This window comes from Pelodiscus sinensis, chromosome 5, assembly GCF_049634645.1.
Source record: "Pelodiscus sinensis isolate JC-2024 chromosome 5, ASM4963464v1, whole genome shotgun sequence".
Classification (NCBI taxonomy): domain Eukaryota; kingdom Metazoa; phylum Chordata; order Testudines; family Trionychidae; genus Pelodiscus; species Pelodiscus sinensis.
In genome coordinates this window covers 50,627,578-50,654,452 of record NC_134715.1, presented here as the reverse complement: position 1 = coordinate 50,654,452, position 26,875 = coordinate 50,627,578, and the positions used below count along the sequence as shown (strand labels likewise).

Sequence of the window (26,875 nt, the reverse complement as noted above, 5' to 3'; positions counted from 1 at the left end):
AAGACTTGATACTAACTGTGCTGATCCTTTAGTGCAAACCTGAGGAATTTTCTGTGCCAAGAGCAAATTGCTATGTAGAAATATGCATCCTATAGGTCAAGGGACGACATCCAGTTTCCTTTTTCAAGGGCCAGAATTATCTTGTCTAGGGTTACCCTTGGTGAATCCTTGCCTTTTCAAGTACTTGTTCAGCCTACGTAAGTCCAGGATGGGCCTCCAACCTCCTGATTTCTTTGGAGTGAGAAATTATCAGGAGTAGAAGGTCTTCCCCTTCTGATGTGCTGATATAAGCTCTATTTCTCACATCTGGAGCAGTTTGTGTATCTCCTGCTGGAGCAGAGTCTCCTGAAAGGAGTCCCTGAAGAAGGATGGGGAAGGAGGTTGGGTTTGTGAAAAGGTAAGAAAGGGAAAGAATGAGGCCTTTCACTATTACCTCCGAGGCCCATCTGTATATTGTAATCCTGGCCCAGGCATGGTGGAAAGGCTGAAGGCTGAATCAGTACTGCTTGGCTGATGAAAATGTCAAACCCTCGACCAGATGTTCAAAACGTCTGCCTGCCATTGGAGGACTGAGATGTGGCAGGTTGTTCTTGAGGCTGCCTACATTTGTTGCCTCTGCTGGTGTCTGACATCATAGCTCCTCTGAGTGCGGTATGATGATGATCTGCCCTGGGGCATGTTAAGGAGGTTAAACCTCTTTTTGGCCTGAGGGACATGCATACCTAATGTCTTGAGCCTGGCTCGCAAGTCCTTGAGCAAATGCAAAGAAGCATCTGTCGTGGTAGAAAAAGTGCTTCTGCTCCTCGAAGGGGAGATCCTCAACCGTGTTCTGCACCTCCCCAGGGAACCAAGAGAGGAGCAGCCAGGAGGCCTGACGCATGACCCTCGACATCGCCAGTTACCTTGAGACAGTATCCGGTGCATCAAGCAACACCGGCAGAGCACTTTTTGCTATGAGAACCCCATCATCTATATTGGAGTAGATAATTTCATGGAGGTTAGGAAGCTAGATAATTTCATGGAGGTTAGGTCCATAAAAGGCTATTAGCCAGGGGATAAAATGGTGTCCTTGGCCTCTGTTTGTCAGAGGCTGGAGAGGGATGGCAGGAGACAAATCGCTTGATCATTGTCTTCGGTCCACCCTCTCTGGGGCACCTGGTGCTGGCCACTGTTGGCAGACAGGATACTGGGCTAGATGGACCTTTGGTCTGACCCAGAACGGCCATTCTTATGTTCTTATGAAGCTTGGTAGTCCTCAGGCAGCTGTTCAATAAACGTTTTTATTTTATCAAAATGGTAGTATGTGTATTTTGCTAGCAATGCTGGCTCATCTGCTATTCTGATCTGGAGGATGCGGAGGAGTATGATTTTCTATCCAAAATGTCCAGCGTCTTCCAGTCCTTGTCATAAGGAGTGGATTTATATTGGGTCCGTTTGCCCTGGTATTGGTTGCATCCACCACGAGAGTTTGGTACCAGATGGGTGAACGTAGTACTTCCTGTCTGCCCTTTGTGAGTTCAGGGAAATTGAGGCTGAAGTTTGCCACAAGATCTTTGCCAGGTCAAGTAGTGCCTTGTAGATTGGCAAAGCTATTTTCAATGACACTGACACATGCAATATATCAGCCAACTTGTGCTGAACCTCAGGAACCTCAACTAAGGAAATGTTGAGGGAATAGGCAACCCTCCTGTATAGGTCCTGAAAGGACGTGAAGTCATCGCCTGCTGTCAGCGGAGGGGCCTTATAGATTCATCCGGAGAGAAAGAGGAGATGTGCGATGGAGGTAAGTTGTCCTCCTCCTGTGTCTCCTCAGATCTTCCATCTCCTCTTTCACATCTGGTGGATGAAGGTAGTTTAGGAACTATTCCTGAGGTCTAGCTACTGCTGTCAATTGCAGTGCTGCTGCCTGAGCTCTCATGGGGCCCCATGGATCCCATCCCTGCCATCACTGAGGGAATGGAATGAGAGGGAACCATGGGAATGGTTGTCACATCTGAGGATAGCTTTGTTGTTACTGAGAGGATGGCTTTGGAGAGGAGAGTTATGGAAAGAAAGATTTCTTCATCATCCTCACTGCTACCAAGAAAAGGGTGGGGCCGAGCTTGATGTTGCAGTCAGTCTTCTGGGGCCCTCTAACGTAGGTGTAGCATTGGTACTGAATAACAATGTGCCCGGTACTGACGAAAAAGCCAGTTCCTGATGTTTGGTGAGCAGCGTTGGAGGAGGAAAAACCGATGCTGGCAGTACAGAGGGCTGGTGTTGTTGCAGTACCAAGTCGCCCCATACCGTGAATATGTTCAGTACTGGGGAAACTTCGGTACGCAGTGCCAGTGCTGTCTTCATTGGGAGTCTGTACCACTGCTGCTATTTGGACCCAACGGACACCAGAAGCATAGGCCAGCCTGCCAATCTCCCCATGGTGCTTCCTCGCTCTCTGACTCAATGGTAGGCTCTGTCAATGTGAACATGCTACTATAGAGAATATTCTACTCTTGCCTGTATTGTGGACACGGCCCCTTGCCTTCTCCATGTTGGGTGGACAGACCTGATCATAGAATATTTGAGCTTATCTTGTAGTGTAGACAAATCTAAGATGAGGTGTTTGTTTGTTTGTTTAAATGGATGAATTCAACAATGATCTATTCTACTAATGAATCAAAAGTCCAGTTTTGTGACCCTATTTACAAAATACACAATTTAGATAAGTGAAAATGTTTCAATACGGGGGTGTATCTAGACTACAGGGTTTTGTCGACAAAAGTGGACTTTTGTTGACAAAAGCATACCTGCATCTACACTGCTGAGGAGTTCTGTCAACATAACACCGATAGAACTCAGCAGTTTTGTCGACGGCTGTAAACCTCATTCTACGAGGAATAATACCTTTTGTCGACAGAGTTCTGTCAAAAGAAGGTATTATTGCATCTACACTGTCCTTTGCGTCTACATTGTCATGTCGACAAAGTGTCTTGATTTGTCAACAGAACTGGATGTAGTCTAGATGCTCTTTGCTGACAGAAGCTTTGTCAACAGTACCTGTCGACAAAACTTGTGTCGACAAAAGCCTGAAGTCTAGACGTATCCAGTGTGACTGATTATGTCACTTTAAAGAGATGAACAGAAATAATAGGTTTTGCTATTTTTAATAGATCTTTTTAGAGTTTAATCAGAAGTGACATGTGGCTTCTGCAAGAGTTCTGAGACTGTCTGATTCAACATCTACACAAAGGTTTGCACACCAGCCTATTTGATTCAGATAGCTATTTGATTCATCACCACTGGATGGGTTTTAGCATCAAACTTTATTACCAGGGCTTGACAAGCGGTGGCGAGCCCCGCTTGCCAGCCACGCGGTTTGGCACACTGCGCATGCGCAGACCACGCTACGTGCGTGCTGATTGTGCTGTGGCACCGTGCCCGGCTAAAATCTACTCGCCACGGGCAAGTAGATTGCCCTAATTGTCGAGCCCTGTTCATTACTATTTCCTTTCCCTACTCAGGAATTCAAAAATTAAATACTAATAAAAAGACTGAGCCCAAAACTTCAGTGACAAACTCTTTCAGGATAGGCAAAAGTATTAGTGTTTGTAGGTTACTCCTTCCAAAAAGTAAATATAGTACTTTTTCATATTTCTTAACCAAAAAATATGGTTATGAAAAGGGATTCCTTACCAATGGATGATTTCCCAACCTGCAAAGAAACAAGCCAAAGAAATAAAGTAACACTTTAAAAATCACTCACCTGATTGGCTAGTTGTAACTGATCTTGAAGATTTCTTACAATTTCTTCATCTGCAAACACATCACTCCCCAAGACAGTGCCAGAAGGAAGGTCCTCCAGTTGCTTCTCAACAATCTCTTTCAATTCCTCATGGAGCCTGTGATACAAATTAGTAGTGAAGTAAACCATTGCTCTTTCAACAAGTAAAAAAATCCACACATTTAAAGTAACAAATACAACTGGTGTAAAACAATTTTTTAAACAAGTTGTATTTTTAGTGCACCTTCTAAATGTAACTGAAATTCTGAATTAATGTTTAATTATCTTTGAGTGTATCATAAAAATGAAAACAATTTAAAATGTGGGAAATTCACTATAATGTTCTCAAAGAGGTAACAGAGTCATACAACACCCTTGCTTTCTTCTCCAAAAGAAACTCATTAAATACTATGGGTTTGCCTACATCATTATGTCCATACCAGGGTGGTATCAATTTTTAGTCTGAACTAACTAATGAAAACTTTGATGTTGTGCACTAAAAAAATTCCCTAATATGTGTTGACATAGTAGTGTTTGAAATAGGACCACAAAGATGTTCCCATGGAAAGTCTTGGTGCACTACAGCATGTCCACACAGGCTAGTTAGTAAAGGGTATATTACTGAGGATTAAATCTTACACCCCTCGGTGGAAATAGAGCTCCATGTAGTGAAGCCCTAAGGTTACCTCAACCAGAAGCTCAGCTATTAAAAACAAACTCTATATATTTTCAAGTATTTATGTTGTGCACATCTATCAGCTTTTATAACGGTCACTTATTCTTGCCATTGAGAAGAATGGTATAAAACAAAAGCGGTCGTCTAATCTGAGTCTGAATGTTAATCCCCCTCATCATGAAGACTAGAATATCAATTGCTGTCTCTTAACCAACTTCTTCCTCCATTAAAGCACAAAGCCAAAGCCTGGATGGAGGAGGGGGGAGAGGGAAACAAGAACTAAATTAAACTCAAGAGTTTTAGATGTTTTTCCAGAAAGTTTGCAAATTATGTTCTTTTTTTAACCCTGATTTCTCAGGCATAAACTCAAAAACTTTTATATCCTCATCAAACATTACTTTTGCAGAATTGCTCTAGGTGAAAATGAGATGCATGGGCAATTCAATGATAGTACATTCTTTAAAAATGTAAATTGTGTTCTAATAGAGAGAAGTGGAGCCCTTCAGAGCTATGGGTAAATTTTAGAGTTTGCCATTGAAATAAACCTGTTTTCTACTCTTCTCTTCCCCATTGTCCAAAGATTAGAGTGACTGGTAAGGTACCAGAATGCTGCAGTTAAGACCATAGCAACTTTATTTTTAACTAAAATACTATTATATTACCAATTATTAGTTTGTTTATTCCAACTATTTGGAAGTTGTAGAATTGCCAACATTGTTGACCAATTTTAAATGAAATTGCAAACTTCTAAATTTAAAACATTTTGACCCTTGCTATTTTTCCTAAGGTTAAGGCAGCATTTTGGAGCATTATCCCCTTCTTGCACAAGAAAAACTCTCTTGCGCAATGCCATTATTCCCGAAAATAATCAGCGTAGCAGCATTGCGCAAGAGGGTTTTTCTTGCACGAGAAGGGGCAGTGTAGACAGCTCCTTCTTACGCAAGAGCCTCGTCCGCAAAATGGCGGCTCATTAGATATGCAAATGAGGGTTGGCGATATTCCACACTTATATTCATTTGCATAGCTCTGGCGCAAGATCGCGCCAGTGTAGACATAGCCTCTGAGTGGCAGCTCGTGACGGCCAAGAAAAATGTAGGTAGTAGTCCCCTCACTGCAATATCAATCATCTCACAAGCTTTTTTAAATAAAATAAATCCTCCTTCATCACTTCTTTGTAAGAGAAATATATTGATTAGTTTGTTTATTGGTGTAAGTGTATATCTGAGAGAAAACTTTACTGAGGAAAAGCCAACTATGAGAGAGAGAGACTCACATTTAGATTACATCTACATTTGAAATTAGCACCATGATTCCAATTTAGAGTAGACAGACTCAAGCTAGCTCTCACCAAGCTAGCATGATGAAAATGTAAGCATAGCTGCAGAAAAATAAGAACATAAGAACAGCCTACTGGGTCAGGCCAAAGATCCATCTAACCCAGTATCCTGTTTTCCAACAGTGGTCAATTCCAGAACAGGTAATCATCAAGATGAAGACATACCATGGATTTATATACAGGTAGAAACATGTTTTCTGTCTTATTCTCTCTCTATTTTTTGTGATTCCAAACATTGTTTGCTTTTTCAGAGAACTGTCCACAATAACTCCAAGATTTCTCTCTTGAATGAATAGCTAATTTAGTGCCCATCATTTTGTGCACGTAACTAGGATTATGTTTTCCAAAATACATTACTTTGCATTTGTCAACATTAAACTTCATCTGCCCTTTTGTTGCCCGGTATGACACGGTGTACCAACCCTGCACTGGCAGTGGAGGGTTAACCAGGCTTGCTGGGCTGAGAAGGCCCCTTCCCTGAGGCCCAGCTGGGCATGCTCCAGCTGCAGAGTCAGTATAAAGGATGGTGGAACAGCTTAGTCAGGGGTGACCACTGAAGGGGAAGGAGCTCCTGCCAGAGCCTAGGAGCAACCGCCCCTGCGGGACCAGCCAGAGCTGCTGCCATCGCAACTGCCACCCCAGCCAGAGCTATCACATCAGCCAGAGCCACAGCCGTGTCAGCCATGGGCCACTGCCACAGCCGCGGTGCCAGCTACAGCAGCTGCACCAAATGTCGCTGCCAACGCCGCAGCATTTGCCAGCCCTGGTGGGGACAAGGCCAGCCAGCAGACGGGGTAGGAAGCAGCCCAGGGCAGGGAGCAGGAGGTACCCCGGAGAACTCGGTGTGCTTCAGTGGCAACTCCCCGCCAAGCCAGTAGTGGGAACCACCCATCACTGATAGGGCCCTGGGCTGGGGCCCGGTGGAGAGGGAGGGCCCGGGCCTTTCTACCCCATACCCTTGCACCCCAGACAGAGGGCATTATAGACCCTGCCGCTGGGCCAGATTTACCCCCCATGGGGCGCGCGACCCCATGATACCCAGTCATCTAGTTTTGTGAGATTCTGCAGGAGCCAAACCTGGGGGGCAAGAAGCCCTGCAAGCTGGGCTGGAGCACTCCCCAGCCTGGGATCCCGCTTAGTCGGTTAACCAGTTAAACCTACGTTTAACCAGTTACCTGATTAAATGGGATTTTACATCCCTATAATAGCTATCTAGATGAGGATAAGGTAGATACCATTGCTAGGATGTCTGGAAATGCAGTGATCTGCCAAGCTACATTGGATCCCTGATGGTGACACAAAACTGTCTTCTAGTGACAGCACAATTGAGGGGAGGACAATGACTGATACAGTATCTGCCATCCACTGGAAATGAATGTCATGTAGTATACAGCGGCAGAAACACTATATCCATCTGTGAAGAGGTAAATCAAGTATGCAAAGAAAAATAATGTAGCTATTATAACATGGGCAGCAGCAGCATAGGCTTGCTGCCCCACATACATACCCACCCACCCACAGGGTCTGGTCAGCTTTTTACTTGGGGTAGCTAGCCCATTTGCTGCTCCCCATAATACAATACTACTTTCTGTACACTATCATATCTATTGGAGTCGGTAAATCAACTGAAGGATATGTAAGTTTTACGGCTGAATTACATAATGTAACAAAAGGTGTCAGTTAAGGGATTCTCTCACATGTTTAAACTCCTAATCAATTGTGCAGTAAAAAACAGATACCATAGACCTTATCCATGTCTCTTAGAATTACTGGCATCATTAAAAGCAGCAGGATTTGACCTTAGATTTGTAATCATCTCTTCATCCCAAAGGAATTGTAATACTCAACATCTAACTGCATATAAATCTACTCTGAGAGGTGTCTGTCATATCAATTAACAAGCCTTGGAAAGTTTATCCAAAGTTTATTTGCCAAAGGCCTGATCTTACTCCAATACACAGGTGCCCTAAATCAGACCCTATCTCTTTGTCTGGAAATCCCCTCATTGTTTGGATCTAAAGACCTCCAATGACAACTGGTAGTCTAGACTTCCAAATAATACTGCCTCTCACCCCATGTCAGTGGTAGGCAACCGCCACTGAACCAGTTAATGATCACCACCTCCCCGCCACCACCTTCTGTCAGGGTACATATGCATCAGGAACGATATAAAAAAAAAACATAAGAACTATAATTTTTTAAATGGAAGTCAAGATTCTGCAGATACTAATGGCACTAACACAAAAATATTTGCCTTGATTGAAACATATTTTTTTGGTCAAAAAAATCCTAATACCTGAATGTTTCTGCAAAAGCTTTAAAATTAACCACAAATCTTAGAGGACTATACTCAGTTTGAAAAGCATTCTGATAATGAGAAATGCTAAATGATAACTATTGTTAATACATTAGCATAATTCCCATCGTCATTAATGGCAGCTGCCTATACAAACAGAAAAATGTCATGAAATAGTAGTAGAAATACTTTACAAGAATAGATTTCAGTTATTACTCACTTACAAAGGATACATTTCCAATGTTACTATGATACTTGCAAGTAACTGTGTGCTCCTCTCTTTTGAGAATTAAGACATACAGGAACATGGTTAACTCAAATCCCACTTATTTCCATTTTATTTACTGTTACAAAGAGTAACCATGATTAGTATAACAAAGTGTACAGAAAAAGATCAAAATCTATGAAAAAGGTTACAAAAACCTGAAGATTTACAGTTCAATTCTTTTCCCTACATAGTTTAATCTACTCCTATATATATGTGGGCCTGTCACACAGTAACAGAAGAGAGAAACATATTTAAGTCATTGTCTTTTTTTAAACTACAAAAATTGGCAAGGAGTCCCAGTGACAGTTGCAGTATCTGAAAATATTTAACTATATTACCAGTTAACTTGCCTTTTAACAGTATGTATGCATATATATTAAATATAACCACTTAACAGCAAAATATGTCACTACTTTGCATAGTAACTATCGTTTTTACATTAAAAAATCAGCAGAAATGTCATAATGACTATGACATGAGAAGTCTAACAGGCTTGTGTACACAGTTCGCTTTTTAATTATTTGTTTCAATTTGCACTGTTCCTCTCCTGAGTCCCTGAATCACCTCCTGTGTTTGCACTCAAATCTCAGAGCTGCTTCACAGCTAATAAAAATGTGTCTCCATTTAAACTGATAATAAAACACATGAGGTCTCCAGAACATAGTATTGGGTAGTCACTAGAACAAAGATTTGCATATCTGGGAAAACACATGTAAATTCCACTACTGAAGTGGAGAAAATCTGTCATGTAGCAAAACTACATGCTTGATTCTCGCTCTCACTCTGCGTACCTGTCACACTGAAAATATGTCTTATTGCATAAATATAATCCATCATGTGAATTAAACTGAATTATTTTACAGCATAGTAATGATAATTGATATAAAGATTGCATGCCACAGCATTTGTGCTTAAACAACCACGAACAGTTTCTGCTGGTCTATCATCTCTGATTTGCAGTCCTAGTAGTTTATTAACAATTAGCAACTGTCAGAAGACACTTAGCACACTGCCATAAAAATGTTAAGTCAAATGCATTGATGTATATGCACCAAAGAAATTATCTGAACGTGCACAAAAATCTTGAAAAGTACACCCTACATTTACTGTAATTACAAAGGTACAGGCTGAACCTCTATGGTCTGAGACACTCTGATCTGGCAATATCCATGATCCAGAAGGACCATGTATGTTGCAAGACTAGAGAGGCCCAGTAGCAGAGATGGCTAGCAGCTCAGAGTGGAGCTAGCTGGTGGGGACAGCAGAGCCAGAGCCTGCATGGCTGGAAAGCCAATGGGGGCACTGGAGCTTGCAGGGTAGCAGAGCCTATAGCCAGCATGGCCACTGGGAACTCCCGGTGGGACAATAGGGCTCTTGTGAGGTTGGTGGAGCTGCCACAAGATTGGCGGGGTCACTGGGGGCTCCGGCAGGGCTGCCGCAGCTTGTTGGCCTGGAAGCCCTAACAAGGCTGCTGCAAGCTTGTGGAGCCAGGAGGCTGGGGAGAGGAGCCATGGTGGCTGAAGAGAGGAACCCGACAGAGAGGCTAGCAGCCCGCCACCTCCATTCTGGAAAACTCCCTTGTCAGGGACTGGTCAAGCCCTGAAGAAGTCATACCAGGGAGGTCCAATGTGTATTAATAAAATGGACATGACAGAAGACCAGTTAGGATGCCAGCAAATGCATTTCAATACCAGTATTTTTCTTAGTATCTTGATGGAAGCTGATGCCACCCACTTAAATTTTGTTAATGTGTGTCTCAAGTGACTACACCTGCTGACTCATCAAGATAAGCTTTAATAGAAACCTAAAACAAACTCATACTTATTTTCATCCTCCCAGCAAAGGATAATTTTGGTAACAGAGCTGCGGGAAGGGAAGGCACCATATACAGTGAGACAGTAGGTTCAGTGGAAGGCACCATATACAGTTGATTCAATGTGGACCTGGTCATGACTCAGAATGTGTCCTAATGGACTTCTCCCCTACTCTTCTGTTAAGGCACCACAAAAATCTGAGTGATGTTAGAGGTATTAACAAGAGGACAATTTGGGCGTCCTAATTAACCTAGTGAGAGAGCAAGAGGATAGAACAGTGGAAACTAAGTTGCATACTGATCATGCTGATACTATGTACAATTCCTACGTTGAGTAGTCTTTGACTTTAAAGCACATTTTAATATTTTGGAAAATATTAATAGTGTAAAGATTAGTGTCAGAAAAAAATGTGGAGGAGTGAGGGGATCAGAACAAATGTAGAATCCCAGAACCCACGTTATAGCAAAAGAAGACTCTGGGAAGAGAAACTGCTATAGAGAGAAGCAGGAGAAAGGCAAGCAAGTGTGGAGTCTATTCTCTTCTTCATTACGTACATCACAAGATGTTTAACACACACACACACACACACACACACACAAAAAACCACACTTTGCACAATACACACAAGAATGTGTACACTGACTTCTAAATATCAAATTTGGTTTATTCCCTGTTTAATTATGTGTATAAGTAGTCCAAATTTCCAAACCTGAGTTCCTCAACACACCTAAGACCTTAAGTTTAAACATGCAGGTATGAAAATTTTGACTACAATCCATAGGTTCAGAGGTTTATGTTCCTGATCCATAGAAATATTTTCAATTATTAAAATGTTCTATTTCTAAAAAAGTATATTAATTAACTTACCCTTCATTTTCCTTGGTGACTTGTTCAAGTTTTAGTCTCATCTCTCCCATCTGTGCCTGAAAGAGTAAAATTTGACCCTGAACTTTTTACATTTAAATCACAGAGCCTCTAAGCACTGAAGTCACACCGCAATAACAAAATAATCACTGAACTTGTTTTTTGGAGTTTAATGTAGATAGGTGTTCCTGTATAATGGGCTCATTTAAAGAACATAAAAACTATTTAATATTTCACAAAACAGGATTCTTGCTACTCCTATGTGCTAGGAACATGCCAATAGACATATTTAATGTTTCAAGTCTACTTCCATGGCTGCAGACACTGTATCGGGCAGGTTGAGTATATTCTTTTCTATGACAAGAAATTGAAATGACAAGAAATTGTCACACCTCCTTTCAAAAAAAGGTAGTATCTAGTGAAACATTAAAAATTAGTATAAAACCATTCCTTCAACAGAAATGAATACAGTAAGATATTAGCACTAAAGGAGTGAAATATTACTACTAATTGCAGACATTGTAGTCTAAAATTAATGGAATTTTAGAAGGTTGTCAAATGCAAAGTCAAATTAGCTTCTGGAATATTTTATCCTCAGATTATAAGAACTATGCTTCAATATTAAACATCAAACACATCATTTTCAAAATTTACATTCTCATCTTATATTGACTTAGTTTCTTTTAAATTTGGTACTTATATTTTTATTTCCTAATTTTTAAATGAATAAATATGAAGATGGAAACTTTATATTTTAATTGCACATTTTTTCTTTAAATAATTACAGTCTAAAATATTTCTAGTGGTATGATTCATACCTGATAGTACTGCAGCTGTTCACTCATTTCCTCCAGATGTTTATCATACTCAGCAATTAGGGGGGACAGAAAGCTAAAAGCAAAAGAAATGCATAAGACACATAATTATAGCTACTGATGTAGCATTCGAGTAGTTACCTGGGTTTACGGAAATGCTTTATCAAACAACTATTCAACCTGAGCCAAAAATATATCTTTTTCCATGTTTCTTGACAGACCTAGAATATTAGTCAAATGAAGAACCTTTGGTTATTACTTTTAAGTAATTACTTAAAAGAAAAATAATGCCATTCAAAGTTTAAGGGCATTTGTAAAACTTAGTTTTCTCGTATCAAAATTAAGCTACTTATCTGCAAAAGTGATATAAATTCACCATTATACAATAAAACACTAAAGAAGGGAAAAAACAAGATTTAACACGAACTATCAACTCTATAATTTTTCATACGAAGAAACAAAACTGGAACATTAAATAATAAAAGAAGTTGTAAAATAATGCATCTATATTCACAGACATTACTTTTCTTCCCGATAGTTATTTTTCCCTACTATACTTCTTTCTACTCTGTCAACAGTTCAAGTTTTTCCTACCTGCTTATTGACCACTTTGCAACTACAAGCAATTTGCACTAGTATTCACAAATCACTATTCAGTTTGCTCCATTGTCTATATCAGTACTTACACCAACCTATTCATCACAATCTGCTGGCTGATCCTGGAGATACAGCCAGTTAATTGCAATCTTCAGGCTGCTGAAAGTCCAGCAAGAAACTCTTAAGGCTGCCTCCAAGCTATGCCCCATGCCATTCCCAAAAGCTGCCATCTACTGGCATGCCTCTGCATGCTCCTTAGGGAGAAAGGGACAATGTGTCTCCATGAGTTGCTGGCATCTGCAATCATCATCTCTGCAGCTCTTATTGGCTGGTTTCTGTATAGATATGGGACTCAAATTTTATAAACTCAATAGACAACCCATTCTTTGTCTTTATCTCCGTATTATAAACAGGAAACAAGACATAAACTACAGCCAGTCCCCGACTTATGTCGGATCCGACTTATGTCGGATCCGCAGTTACGAACGGGGCTCGCCCTGGAGGACACGGACTGCGGGACCTCGCGGTCCTGCCACCCGTGTACTCCAGGGCTTTTTCCGCGTCTCCCTGGTCTGCAGACCAGGAAGACGCGGAGCAAAGCTGTGGGAAAGCTGGCAGCGGGACAGCCCAGACGCCCCACGGCTGTCCCGCTGCTGGCGTCCTCAGAGGCTTTGCTCCCCGACCACGGAGACAGGGAGCAAAGCCACGGAGGACCCAAGCGGCGGGACCGCGGTGCGTCTCAGTCCGCCGCCCGCGTCTTCCTGGTCTGCTGGGGTGGGGGGGAGGGGCGCAGTTAGTACGCTCCCCCCCCCCAGCAGACTAGGCTTTTCTCCAGACGCTTGTGGCAGAGCAGCTGGGGCGCTGCCGGTTGGTCCCGCAGCGCCGCTCTGGACGCTACTGGACCAACCCGGCAGCACCCCAGCTGCTCTGCCCCAGGCGTCCTGATTCAGCCGCTACTGGTCAGTTTCAGCAGCGGCTGAATCAGGACGCCTGGGGCAGAGCAGATGGGGTGCTGCTGGGTTGGTCCAGTAGCGCCGAGGAGAGGCGCTACTGGAGCAACCCAGCAGCACCCCAGCTGCTCTGCCCCAGGCGTCCTGATTCAGCCGCTGCTGAAACTGACCAGCGCTGACTACAGGAAGCCCGAGGCAGAGTTGCTCTGCCCCGGGCTTCCTGGAATCAGCTGCTGATCAGTTTCAGCAGCAGCTGACTTGGGGACGCTTGGGGTTCTTAAGTTGATTCTGTATGTAAGTCAGAACTGGCGGTCAGTTTCAGCAGTGTCTGAATCTGGACGCCAGTTCCGACTTACATTCAGATTCAACTTAAGAACAAACCTACAGTCCCTATCTTGTACGTAACCCGGGGACTGCCTGTATTAAGAAATTTGCCTAAAGTGACACAGGATGTCAGTGGCAGAGCTAGGTAATGAACTTGGAACTCCCAAGATTCAGTCAACTGTTGTAAACACAAAATCAATCTTTGAGCTGACTGGACTTTTTACACATACTTTCATTACTCAGAGGGTTACTTTTCCAGTCTGCAGGAGCCTATACAAGGAAGCAGTGGGGATCTGCAATGCAGTTCTATCAGCGGGGCAGGATGGTGTCTGGCATATGCAGCTTCCCAGGATAGTGCTACCTCCCCAGAGGCTAAAGTCATGAGGCAGCAGCTAATAGTTTCCCCTCCTCCTTCATCCAAGTTGCTGTAAGAGATATCAGTCTTCTCCAAATTAGGCTGAGTGAAGAGAACGGATGCTGAATGAATGTGACCAGAAACCTGGATCTTATGCTGCAATGCTTTGTGGTTCAATGATGCCAGACCACTTATTGGGGGCCAGACCACTTATTGGGGGCTTGATGTGGGAAGACGTACCACCATGAAGGATGGAATAAGGCTAGTCTCTCCAAAAACCTTGTCAGAACAATCGAAGAGTTCCTATCTGAGAGCTTCATGGAGACATGCATGGAGGATCCCTGCTCCATCTCCAGACACATTAACAAGCTGTTCCGGGCTCCTCCACACAGAGCACACGGCACATCACACTTAACTGCCTTATCCTGCTTGTTCTAAGAAAAAAATTGTGAAACTCACCAGGAGTGCTCTCCCTGGGATCAGTGCTTGACTGGGAATCCTCCTGGGAGGAGGTGACTGACTCCAATGTCATAAGTTCTTGGCTCTCACCAGATGCCAGCTGGCTCATTTACCTCATTCTCCTCCTCCCCCTCTGCCACCACTTGATGCCAGGAGTATCTAAGCTGGACTCCAGTCAGGCTTAGGAAATTGGTTGGGTCCCCTCCTAACATCACATGCTCCTGATCACAGATCCAGCATGTTTGCAGTGGTGAACCAGACTGTCCATTCACCTCCTTTATCTTGTGGTTGAACTGCCTCAGCTGCTTGATTTTGCCCGTACACTACTTGGTGTCCATGGAGTATCCTTTGGTCACCAGGCAGTTTGCCATCTTTGCATAAATATCAGCAATTCTTTTGCTGGTTTGGAGCTTAGAGAGAATGGATTCCTCTCCCCACACCTTGATGAGGTCCATGATCCCCTGCACACTGGTGCTCTTCTTCACCCTTGGGAAAGGGAGCTCATGGGACTTGAAGAATTGGAAGTCATGACCACATGTGTTGCTCATTTGTGCTGCCTCCTGCGAGGTACGCTCACAACACTGGCCACTGGGGAAATGAAATTCAAACTTTCCCAGGGCTTTACCAGTTTACCTGTAGAGCAGTAGAGCTGCAAGTTCTGGCCAGAGCGGGGGACTGCGGGATACCTCCCACAGTCCAATAACCTCCACTTATGCGAACACATTGTCTACACTATAGTAAATTCGACCAGGCAAGATTGGGAATTGCATTACTCCTTGTCAAATTAGGAGCACTGTACGTCTACTTCAGTGGCCCTTAACTTCAACGAGACAGGCTTGGTAGCAGGAACACATAGTTTAGAAAAATCAATCTTATGTGGCTAAATTTAGTGTAAACTCTTAGTATAGACCAGACTTAAGTTACGTGATTTTTGCTTCTGCTCCCTCTTTGGATGAACTAGGCTTTGTAAACAGATATCCCTTTTCTCCACTCCGTTCTTCTCTGTTTATAAATTATCAAAGAGAGTTGTATTTGTTTGATTTAACCTAAGTGATTATAGCTTTCCAAAATGTCCAAGGAACGCTTGGAGTGTGAAAATTCTTGTGAATTTTTATTCATGACATGTTAACTTTAACCAAACATTTCTGGATATAAAAATAGCTGCCTGAATGTCAATAACTGAGCAAATAATTATTCATAAAATACTTGTAAGACAAGTCAAAGTTTTGTTAATTAAACTTTGCTATTTTTATTCAGGTGTAATCCTAACAGACTCAGTGAGATTTTTATTGCAGTCCTGACGTGAAGTACCAGTAATGCATCATTACGCAAAGAGGAAATGGCTCCCTAGGAGTCCTGCAGAAAAGGACCAGGCATCATAGAGGATCATTGTATGGGGTGAGTAAATGTTATAGTGTTGCCGAAAAAAAACCAAACAACCCCACACCACCCACACACAAACAAACATTCTGGAGTGCATTAGAATGTACTTGAAAGAATGTTATAACTCTGACTCTGCTCAGCACTGATAAGGCTTCTGCTGTATTCCTGATTGCAATTCAGCAAGCTACACTTAAGGAAAGATGTGGACAAACTGAAGGAAGTCCAGGACACCGCAACAAAAAATAAAGATCTAGAAAACGTGACTTACCAGGAAAGAGTGAAAGAGGGGTTTACTTACTCTAATGGAAGAAAAGTCTGAGTTAGACATGGTAAGTCTTCAAGTATGTAAAAGGTGTGTTATAAAGAGAAAGGAAATAAATTGTTCTCCTTAACTGAGGACAGGACACAAAATAATGGATTTAAATTGCAGCAAGAAAGACCTAGGTTAGACAGTAGGAAAAACTTTTTAACTGTAATTGCAATTAAGCACTGGAATAAACTACCTGGAAGGTTGGAGATTTTAACAACATGTTAAACAAACACCTGACAGGGATGATCTAGATAACATAGTCCTGCCTCAGTGCAGACACTGGACCACGTGACACACTGAAGTTTCTTTCAGCCCTAAATATCTATTATTCTGTCACAGAGAAAATAGTCACACACATATCCAGCTTCTAGTTTCCTTCCTCCCAAGGGCTCGTTAAAGTGGACTCTTTGGAGGGGTTTTTTTTTTTTTTTGGTTATTGTTGTTTTGAAAGGAGAGAGAGATTGATAAAGATACTTCATCTGCCACATAATCATACCTCCTAAATTCATGTTATTTAAACTTTCACAATAAGAAATTTATAAAAACTAAGTTACCTCCTGAAAATGGTCAGGCCCCACTGCTCGAGTGCATGACAATTTTTAAATAGTTCATTAAAAATATGAAAATATTTAGTTCCAAACTATAGAAAATACCTTTGGTCAGTCAGCCAGGATTCCAGTGTGTCATCTCCTCTTACGATGTTTGTCTGTAAGAGTAGTTTGCATGTTAATGCAGCTGCACAAAACTAGAAGTTCTTAATCTTGACTTCAGAACTTTTAAGAATTTGATTCTACTCCATTTATACTCAAAACTTAAATCACATTTCATGTATTTAGTTTTAGGTATGTATGCACAGTGAGCTATTTTTTAAAATTTCCATGCAATCTGAAAGAGAACATTGTCATTGGAATTCTAAATATGTCATGGGAAACACACATATGTAGAAATATCACATCACAGAGCAGGGAATCAACTACTCTAGCGAGACTACATGTTAATTGTATATTCACTTCTGGATAGAAACAGATATTAGATAATTCACAAAAAAGTGGCAAAAATAATGGCAGCTAATCAAACAACTTAGTAGTTTGTATATAATGTCAGATCTGTGTATAGCTATGTTTTCTTCGACAAGGCTTGAAAAGAACTATGGCAACTAGGAATCTTTCAAGGGCAAATATTAACAACTTCTGTAGAGATTAAGCTTTAATAAAAATTAAACAAAAATAACTTTGAACCACTTAAGATTACAAATATGCTAATTTCACATTTAGATGTGATGTAAATTAAAGTATTGTTATCTTGCTGAGGGCTCATCTCCAGGAGATCAAAGCTGCAGCTATCGATTCACCAGGGGATTGATTTAGCTGTTCTAGTAAAGACCTGAAACATCAAATTCAGATCATTCTCATATAAACTCTGGTACTTTATCAGAAGTAGTCATGCTGAGGAAAAAATTTCTGCCATCGACCCAGGACAATATAGGTACTGTAGTAAGTCAATGTAAGCTAAGATGACTCCAGCTATGTTATGCACATAGCTGAAGATGAAGAACTTAAATTGACTTAACCCTGTGGCTTAGACCTGTCCATTGCCTGGAGTCTGTGCCAATGTCTCTGTTAGTGCTCAGAGTGAAATAACCCCGCCAATCAATTACTCTTTCATCAGTTTTCAATGCTGCCATTCAGAACTTATTGCCTAACAATGAAACTGACAAGATAATCACATCACTTTCACTGAACTGATGTGTGGGAAACCTTTGAGCAACAACAGAAATCAGCAATGGAGTTATTCACAGGGATGAATGACTCAAACACAGCACTGGAAAAAGACTTCTTATATTTGTGCAGTGCGCCTATACTGTGGGCTTACACCAGTGTAAAAATCCTCAGTACTGACAAGTCCTAATTAACATACTTGCACAGAGGTGGTTCTCAAAAGGTTCTCTGCTTGATGCTGTCTAAGTGCTGCATTTAGTCTCTGATCTGGAAAAAAAAGTAAAACAGTTATAGATACTGTATAAATATTTACACAGATTATAAGAGGGCAGTTAAAACAGTTTTATAGATGTAGCGGGTTGGAGACATATGTCTACAGTTTAAGGAACACATTTATTTTTTGAAAAATATAGATTCATAGTAAAAAAGGCCATCTTTGCAGGCCACAATTTTTCTTGTAATTTTAATAGTAAATGCCATTTGTCATATTGCCCTAGTGTTTTTTTTTTTTAATATTTCTATAAAGCTGTTTGGAACCTAAGTAATGCAAATAAGAGATACCGCATATGTATATTTAATACTGAAGGACTCAAGCTATAATCCTACCAGTTCAATGTCTTCATCAGAAAGCTACCTTATTACATTTTAAATAATTAACCCAAGATGGACCTTGTAGCAGAAAATCCTACCGATAAATGCATCTGGGCATAGCTGACTACCTTACCAGATGATGCAATGTTTGCAATTTCCTGGGGGAAATCTACTTCATGAAAGAGTGCCCGTAAATACCATCTTTAATTGGGAAAAATAGTTGCATCTGTATCTAGCAAGCACAAAATGAATCCTTTCAAATTTTGGATACACTCACTCATAACTGAAGAATAAGCTCAGTCTATTCGCTGCATAAAACTTGGTATTCTAGTAAAAAGTGCTGCATGACCAAATGGACACAGCTTGGTAGTCTGGAACTGAGCATGATCATTACTTAATGCTTCAAACCAACATATCTTGCTTACTGTAATTTTCATAGAAAATGGTTGACATATTTATAATATTACACTGAAACATACGTGATAACATATTAGCTTCCTTGGGAAAATACTTAAATGTACAGGCATTCAGATGTTCAGAGTTATAGTTTACATATTACTATTATGCCTGCTGCAATTTTACTCTTTGCTGTTATAGTCATAAATAAAATTAACAATACACTACTGTATGTAACTAAAACTCCATCATGTGCTACGTATTCACTAATAACTTTTAAAAATATAAGACTTGTTAAACAAAAATTAACTAGTTCTCTTACAGAGAAGTAAAAAACAACCCAGTAAATACCATGCAATCCCTGACAAGATGGAGATATACCTATACCTATTTCATAGAAGTGGAAGGGACCCTGAGAGGTCATCAAGTCCAGTCCCCTGTCCTCATGATAGGACCAAGTACCATCCCTGACAAATTTGTCCCAGATCCCTAAATGACCCCCTCAAAGATTGAACTCACAACCCTGGGTGTAGCAGGTCAGTGCTCAAACCACTGGAGGGAGTATGTCAGAGACTGACTGAAAGGACAAGTGGAATCCTCCAAAGACATCACATTGCTTATTGGAGAAGGCCAAATAAAACATGAACTCATGAAAGCACTTTCAGGTCATGAAGAAAATGGGGAATTCCAGACTGGCTTGGTGTATTGGTATAGCTGTGTATGTGACTGCTTATCAGTTAACAGGCCTGGTTAACTGTAACAATTCCACCCTCCCTGAATGCTCTAAATTTAAAACTTGGACTGGCACACTGGCTCAGTCCCAGCCCACCAGTCCAAGTTTTAAATGAATAACCTGCAGGGGAGCTGCCAGCTGCAGCATTGTGGCACAAGCAGGAGCCATTCTGTGCGGGGAGCCAGTTTCAAAACTGGCTCTTTCCTGTATCAGAGGCAGCAGTGCAGGGTGTGACGTGGGAGCCAGTCTGCGCAGGGAGCTGGTTTTTAAAGACTATACATTCTTAAAGCAGTTTCCTTATGAATATAAGGAACACTTACTATTTTAAAACCTTGACTTCTTAAGCATGAATACAAAAGAAAACACTGCAATCATACCAGATCTAGAGTAAGTTCCAAATCAATAACTCACAATTGTGACCTACGCTTATACTGTATAGTGTGAGAATAGAGGGGAGATCTACCTTTGTCACTAGGTACTATCCTGATACATTTCAACAATAACTCTTCTGGAAAGTCAAAAGCAAGACCGAAAACCTGAGCCAGATTAAGCAAGACACATCACTGAGGTTTGTGCTATTCTAGACAGTATGAGCTCTAGTTTGATGGGGAAAATAATGAAAGTATGCAAGTGCTAAAAATAGCAACCATGGCCTGAAAAATACAAGGCACTTTAAAAGGAAAGGCAAATCGAAGCTAGGCACAAAATTACACACTTTTTTCAACACATAACCCTTTCTCCCCCCAAAAAATAGTAGAAAGAGGGTCTGATACAGCAGCCCTTCCTTTCAATTATAGAAGTGCCTTTTTATAATGTGAAAGGTGACCTTTCATCTGAGATCACCCAAATCATCTGTTCAATATATGATTTTCTATTTAACAATGTAACAGGGTGTACCAACCCCGCACTGGGCCTGAAAGAGTTAACCAGAGCTACCTAACAGAGAGCCTCACCCCCACAGCCCTGCTGGGAATGCACCAGCTGGAGGACAGGTATAAATGCCAGTGGAGCAGCTCAGTCAGAGCTGGCTGCTGTAGAGGAAGAAGCTCCTGCCAGAGTTCTGCAGGAAGAGCTATGGTGGGACCAAACCATGGAGGCCAATCAGGGGAGAATAGCTGGAGAAGAAGCCTATGGTCATGAATAAGGTAGGAAGTAGACCAGGGCAGGGAAGAGCTCAGCATGTTTTGGGTGGATTCCCTGCTGAGCTAGTGATGGGACATGCTCACCACTGACAGGCCCCTGGACTTGGACCTGGTGGAAAAGGTGGGCCTGGTGATTATTGCATCTGGCTGCTAGGCCTTATTGCCCTGAGACCAGAAAATGGTGATTATGGACTCGGACCACTAGGCCTCACTGCCCTGAGGGAAGGAAGCGGGAAACAGATGTTGGCTGCTCGGTCTCATTACCACATGAACAGGGTGGGCTGCTATTGATTCTGGCCCCATTGCCTTCAGGGAAGAGAGTGAGAACTGACTCTGGACATTAAGCCCCACTGCCCTGAAGGAAGAGGGTGGGGATTCCCACTGGCTACTAGGCCTTGTCACCTGGAGGAAAGGGGGGCAATTACTGACTGTCAGAGCTCACTGCCCTTGCAGAAGGGGCTGTTTCACTGACTGACTGCTAAGCAAGACTGTTGCATTGGAAAAAAGGGTGTAGTCAGAGGACCTGGGCCCTAGAGACACTCATAGGGTGGAGCACACTTTTTGAAAGGTCTAAAGCCCTGCCACAGAGGGGACTGGGAGTACCCACTCCATGACAAACAATGCAATAGTGCCATCAATGACCATTCTAACGATTACATATTACTCCACTTGTTCTGTTAAACTGTTCAGTAGGCAGTCCTAGAAGGGATTAGCAGAAATCCTGATTGGGCCACAGTGGCTGTGGTGGGAGCATGAAGAACCCTAACACACTGCAGCAACCCCAGATTCTGGTCCCAGCTGCACTACTGCAACCCCAGGCCGACACAGCAGCAACCCTGGAATCCAGACCCTGGCCCATGGTGCACTGGACCCACATTGGCTCTTGACATGCCTGCCCGCAGCGTGGTAATGACCCCCCCACATACAGTTGCCCTGTCCCCACCAACAGTTAACTGGTGGTCACAGTCTAAACAATTACAATTATACCATTTAACTGGTTAACAGTTTTGATAAAGTTTCACATCGCTACTGCACACTGTAAGTATGAAAAAATAAGAAAATTCCCTGAGTATATGAAAATTAGATAAAGACATTATTGAACTCTGTCAGAGTACAGGCAATACGGGGAGGGCTCTTCTGCTGTGTTTAATAGGCCAGAAGTCCAAACTTTTTCAGTAGGTCTAATCGTACAGACCATGTAACTGATGGAATTTCCATCAGGCCTTGTGGGCACCAGCCTATCTACCCACACTCCCTACCAGAGTTTAAATGGTAATAGGAACAAAGCATCAGCTAACAGGTTAACTGGTTAACCATTTAAACTCCTACATCCCTAAGTCAAATGGAATATTGGTTTACATGTATTAACAAACCAGAGCTGTTGACAATTATTTTATTCTGTTAGAAAAGAGTGTTATAGAAACTAATTGCTAAAATTACTGTAAAACAGAAGTGTGTGTGTGTGTGTGGTGGGGGGTGTTTGTTTACTCTAGAACTCCTAGAGTAAACTCTAGAGGCAGGTTTCCTGTTTGCATCCATTTTTCAAACACTAGTCAGGGAGTGAAACCGTTAGGTTATCAAATGTAATTGCAAGACCTTAAGTGCACAAACGGCTATTTTAAGTGTATGTCGTGCTTACTTTGATCTCTTAGAAAATTAATCTCCGCTGCCATATTTTAACCTGCTTGTGCAGTCCAATGTTGGTAATGAAGAGCTTCAGTACACTGCTGTTTTTTCCTGCCCTGCTGCAGAGCCTGCAAGAAACAAGCCAAACCAGTTTATTATAAGTTTAAATGAGCTGCTTTCTGCGCGAGCCGCATTTTATCCAAGTCTGGTAACAGCCTCCGCTAGCGACGGGGAAAGAGCAGCGGAAACAGCGTTTAGCCCGTCACACCAATCACCCCCCCCGTAGTGCAGCTGCTACAGACTCATCGGCTCCACGGCGACCCAGCAGCTCGCGCTCTGCCCAGGTGTCTCCCCGCCCTAACCCCGCCCACCACGAAGCGTCCCGTGTTGCTACCCCGAGGACAGGCTCGTGCCCAGCAGGCTCTCAGGAAAGGGGGCATCTTCTATGGCCCCGCGCGCCCTGCCGCCAGCGCATCCCGGGCCGTCGCCGAGAGGGCAACGGCGCCCAGCGGCTGGGGCCGTGCACAGGACGCCGCCGCTCCCAGGCAAACCGCCCCGTTCTCCAGACGAGCGGCTCGGCGGCGGCAAGACCCGGGGGGGAGGGGAGGAATGACCGTTGCGCAGCGACTTGCCCTGTGACCAACCCCCTTTCCGAGCCAGGGGTCCTGCCGCCAGCGCCTACCTGCCCAACGGCTCCCTCCAACCGCGCGCGTGCACCCCCGGACACCCGCAGCACTTCCACCAACTGCCCGAGCAGCCGACCCAGCGCGGAACTGTGTAGCTCACGTGACAGCCACCGATCTACCAATTGGAATCCGAGATAAGTGGCAAGCGGTGTCTGATTGGTCCTTATCTTAATTTCCGCATGACGATGAGGATCTGCCTGGGTCTGTCTCGCGGGGCAAGGACGGGCCAGAGAACTGGCCGAAGGGTTGCGGGCGGAGGCGCGCGCGCGGTAGGTAGAATCGCTCCATTTAGGGAACCAGCAGCAACTGCCGCTCTAGCTTGCGCGGGCACGTGGGGGGAGACAAGCAGGAGCCGGTTCCCCTCAAGCAGGGGCGATTGCTGAGAAGGGGCGTGTAGGGTACCGGGCACGTGGCTGCTCTCCAGCACCACCTCTCCGTAGCTAGGCACAACAAGCCGCCCCTCCGCCCCAGCCCCTTGACCCGGCTCTTCCCCGCACACTGGTGCCGTTGTCAAGTCTGCAGCTAGGCACCACTGGCTGGCCCATCCCAGCTACTGGCTTGCAGGGCTCAGAGTAACGCGCTGGTTAACTGCCCTCTAGACGGTTGGGCCGTGGCTGAAGTTTGGGCTCCTTGCAAGGTCAGCAGGTCCCAGAGATCAGGCTCCAGCTGGAGCCCAGAAATCACGGTCTTGAAAGAGCCCTGCTACCTAAGCCCTGTGAGCTTCAGTTGGCTGGCACAGACCACCCACGTGTCTAGCTGTTGTGTAGACATACCTGTAACACACCGTCTATTAATGCTGCCAGTTATTCCATCCATTCAAGTGGCAGAGATCTGTGCAGTTGAGCCAAGCCGTCTGGCTCCTGTGGGTATCAGTATGATGCAACACAATGGGGTTTTTTTTCAGTTTATTTTAAGCCTAGGAAAGTACTTTGCACAGAAGTAGTGGAAAGAATGTTATTAGGATTCAGGATGTTACATTGCATCAACTACATGATTAGTCAACAAGGAGCACTCTGCAGAGCCGCATCCGCATCCGGTGTGGCTCCAGGAGTCAGCTGGAGTCGGGGCTGAGCAGTGCTGTCTGCAGGAGACACCCTTGCTGTGGCTCTGCATTTTAAATGTAGTAAGAGCTACTGGGCTCTTAATACACATAAAATGCAGAGATGTAACATCCCAGACTAGCGTGAGCACCAGTCCCTGCCCACCGGAGGGGGGGGCCCAGCTCCCCGCTGAGACCTCTCTTTGTAGCAACCTCCCCTATCCTCTCCCCCAGATGGGGAAACAAGCAGCATTGCAGAGACAGTGCAGGGGGGAAACTGGCTTTTAAGCTGGCTCCCACCAGCACCAACTCCTGTTTGCCCCCTTTCTATCCTTCTACCTCTCATAGAGGCAGTGATGGGGGGAAGGGAGGGGGACACGAGTAGTAGATACTCCACTCAAATACCAATGAGCTTGTGCTTATTGGATAGTTGACTAGTCCAGCGATTCCCAGTTGGTGATGGTCCTCGAACTGCTGACTGCGGATAGCAAGGTGAAGTCAGGTGTTCACAGCCACTGGGGGGCATTGCTAGGGTACATCCCAGTCCCCTGAGCCACCACACAGTAGCCAGCTTCCAGGGTGCTGCAGCCTCACTCTCCTGCCTCGTGCACACACATGCTTCTTCCCCCATGCAGTTGGCATACCAGCATTGCCTTCCCACTGTGGATGGGAGAGGGGAGAGAAAGCTCTGAGTCTTGCTCCACAATCCAACTTGCAGGAAAGAAGCACTGCCCTTTCCCTCTCCTGCCTGGGGGAACAGCAGCGTGCAGGCAGCGCTTCTTCCCCATGAGCCAGATCGTGGTGCAAGGCTTGGGGCTTTGTCTCCCCCTGCCCCACAGCGGGAAGTCAGCACTGGTGCTCCAACCATGTGAGGGGGAGGGAGGACAGAGGCTCCTGATGTCACTGAGGTTTGAAGGTCCCTAATCTAGCTGCTTATGCAGCTGCTTCATTAACCAGGGTTTGAGGAGTTTCTGATCATCTTAACTCCCTAGTCTGTGCTTGAGTTCCCTGTATGTCAAAATGGGGTCACAGCGCTTCTTCCTAGGTGTGGTATGAGGACAGGCAGACTGGAAAAGATATAAGGACCTAACAGGGCACAAGCAGGGCTGGACCGAGCCATTCCAGCGCCCCGGGCAGACAGTTTAATTGCGCCCCGGGTTGGGGAAGGGCGCATGCGTGGCCCTGCCCCGGTGTCGGCGTGTGGGGGAGGGCAGGCGGAGCTGGCGGCAGCAGGACGCATAGGCCCAGCCCGGCTACCGCCGCTGGCGCACAGCCCGGGGCCACCCGGTGCAGACTGAGCCTGGCCGTGCAGGGGCCCCATTACCTCGGGGGGAAGGGTGCTGCTGTCTGGTGCTGCGGTGGTTAATGCAGCTCCCGCTCTGGGCGGCCGCTGCAGGGTAGCTGCTGGGAGCTGCTGCATCCAGCGATCCAGGAGCTGGGCGTGCGGTGCCTGATGGCAGCTATAAGGGGTGCTGTGCGCCTCTTACAGCTGCCATCAGGCACCCCCCCATAGGTTGGCACCCCGGGCAGCTGCCTGGCTAGCCCATGCCTTAATGCATGAGAAAGTTAAAGCACTTACATTAATATTGCCTTTTTTACTGGTTAAATTAAAAAGTTCTCCCTTGCTGCAGCACTAGCAAAGTGACTTGGGCTTAATTATGTAACTAACAGCAAGTTTCTATTAGCAATTGGTGGTCCACAGAAAGGTTTGTGTTGAGCCAGGTAGGGGCCCTGGGCCAAAAAATCTGAAGCATAAGGTATTGGGTGGTACTGGGCAGAGAGGCAATGTGGTAGGCACACTGACAACACAGGGCTGGAGCTGGGGGTGTAGGTGGGAGGAAAATGCAGGGGTTGGGATGACAACGGCATTGTAGAGAGGTTGGGATGAAGGTGACGCAGCTGGAGTTGGGGCACAGTGTTGGAGTTAATTGCAAAGGGGGCACAGGGTGGGGAGCCAGGGATGGGGGAGCCCATGGCCACCAAAGAAAATAGGAGGGCACCATGCCTGGGGTTGGGGAGGCAGGGGCACCACAATACAAGTTCACCCAGAGTGCCATTTTCCCTAAGGCTGGCTCTAGCTGGGGTACATATTTTGGTGGATGAGTAACACTTTCTTTGCATATTCATTATGCAAATAATAATTATGTAAATATTATCGGTTCACCAAACATTTGTGAATGGGTTTGCTGGTCCACTGCATAAAAAAGGTTGGGAACCACTGGACTAGTCGACTCCCCGCAAACATCTCTAAATAGCATTGCAAGGTCCAGCACTCAGAAGTCAAATGCCAGAATTACAGTTTTGTGTTAACATTAATTTTATCCATTTCTGTGTGCATACTGTTTTTTCCTGTATTTTTATCCTTGTTGGGAATTCCTGAAATAAGCCAGAAATGTTTATTGGTCTCTGTTAAAGCTTTTGTTCTATTTAAAAATTGTGTGGTATAGAACTCACTTCTCTGTAGTGTTACAAGGGAAGTGTGTAGAGAAGCCAATAATAGAAACATACCATTACCAGTAAATTCTGGCTCCACAATTTATGCTTACAGCTCTTTGAATGTATATGAATCAAACACTACTAATAGTTTTACATTGCTAGCTTGAGGCTATGCTATCCAAGTTTTTTCACAGTGTTATGAAAGTTCCTTTTGTTTTAGAGTCTGCATATCTTAATTTGAGTATTTTAGAGTTTTCTTACAGCAAATGCTCAAGCATAGGATTATTGAGGTAGTACATTT

The 26,875-nt window shown here is 44.0% G+C and overlaps 2 protein-coding genes across 6 annotated transcripts in view; one reads left to right on the top strand and one right to left on the bottom strand.

The window, feature by feature from the left end:
• The window catches only part of SCLT1 (sodium channel and clathrin linker 1), a 135,232-nt gene extending 112,023 nt beyond the window's left edge, over nucleotides 1–23,209 (bottom strand). Inside the window, exons 1-7 of one of the 2 annotated variants that reach the window (XM_025187118.2) lie at nucleotides 23,096–23,209; nucleotides 22,427–22,541; nucleotides 18,125–18,192; nucleotides 16,861–16,913; nucleotides 11,833–11,905; nucleotides 11,018–11,073; nucleotides 3,743–3,878 (exon numbers count right to left, since the gene is read on the bottom strand). In XM_025187118.2, coding sequence (XP_025042903.1) covers nucleotides 3,743–3,878; nucleotides 11,018–11,073; nucleotides 11,833–11,905; nucleotides 16,861–16,913; nucleotides 18,125–18,192; nucleotides 22,427–22,460 — 420 coding nt within the window. In that variant the 5' untranslated portion in view covers nucleotides 22,461–22,541; nucleotides 23,096–23,209. Of the gene's footprint in view, nucleotides 1–3,742; nucleotides 3,879–11,017; nucleotides 11,074–11,832; nucleotides 11,906–16,860; nucleotides 16,914–18,124; nucleotides 18,193–22,426; nucleotides 22,542–22,807; nucleotides 23,027–23,095 lie in introns of those variants that run through there. The other variant, XM_025187119.2, reaches the window with a different exon arrangement.
• Nucleotides 20,660–26,875, top strand: part of LOC102461173 (UPF0462 protein C4orf33-like) — a 31,118-nt gene continuing 24,902 nt past the window's right edge. The window contains exon 1 of one of the 4 annotated variants that reach the window (XM_075929972.1): nucleotides 20,660–20,790. The gene's annotated coding sequence lies outside the window, so the exon portion shown is untranslated. Of the gene's footprint in view, nucleotides 20,791–23,225; nucleotides 23,369–26,875 lie in introns of those variants that run through there. The other 3 variants (XM_075929973.1, XM_014575867.3, XM_006127881.4) reach the window with 3 other exon arrangements.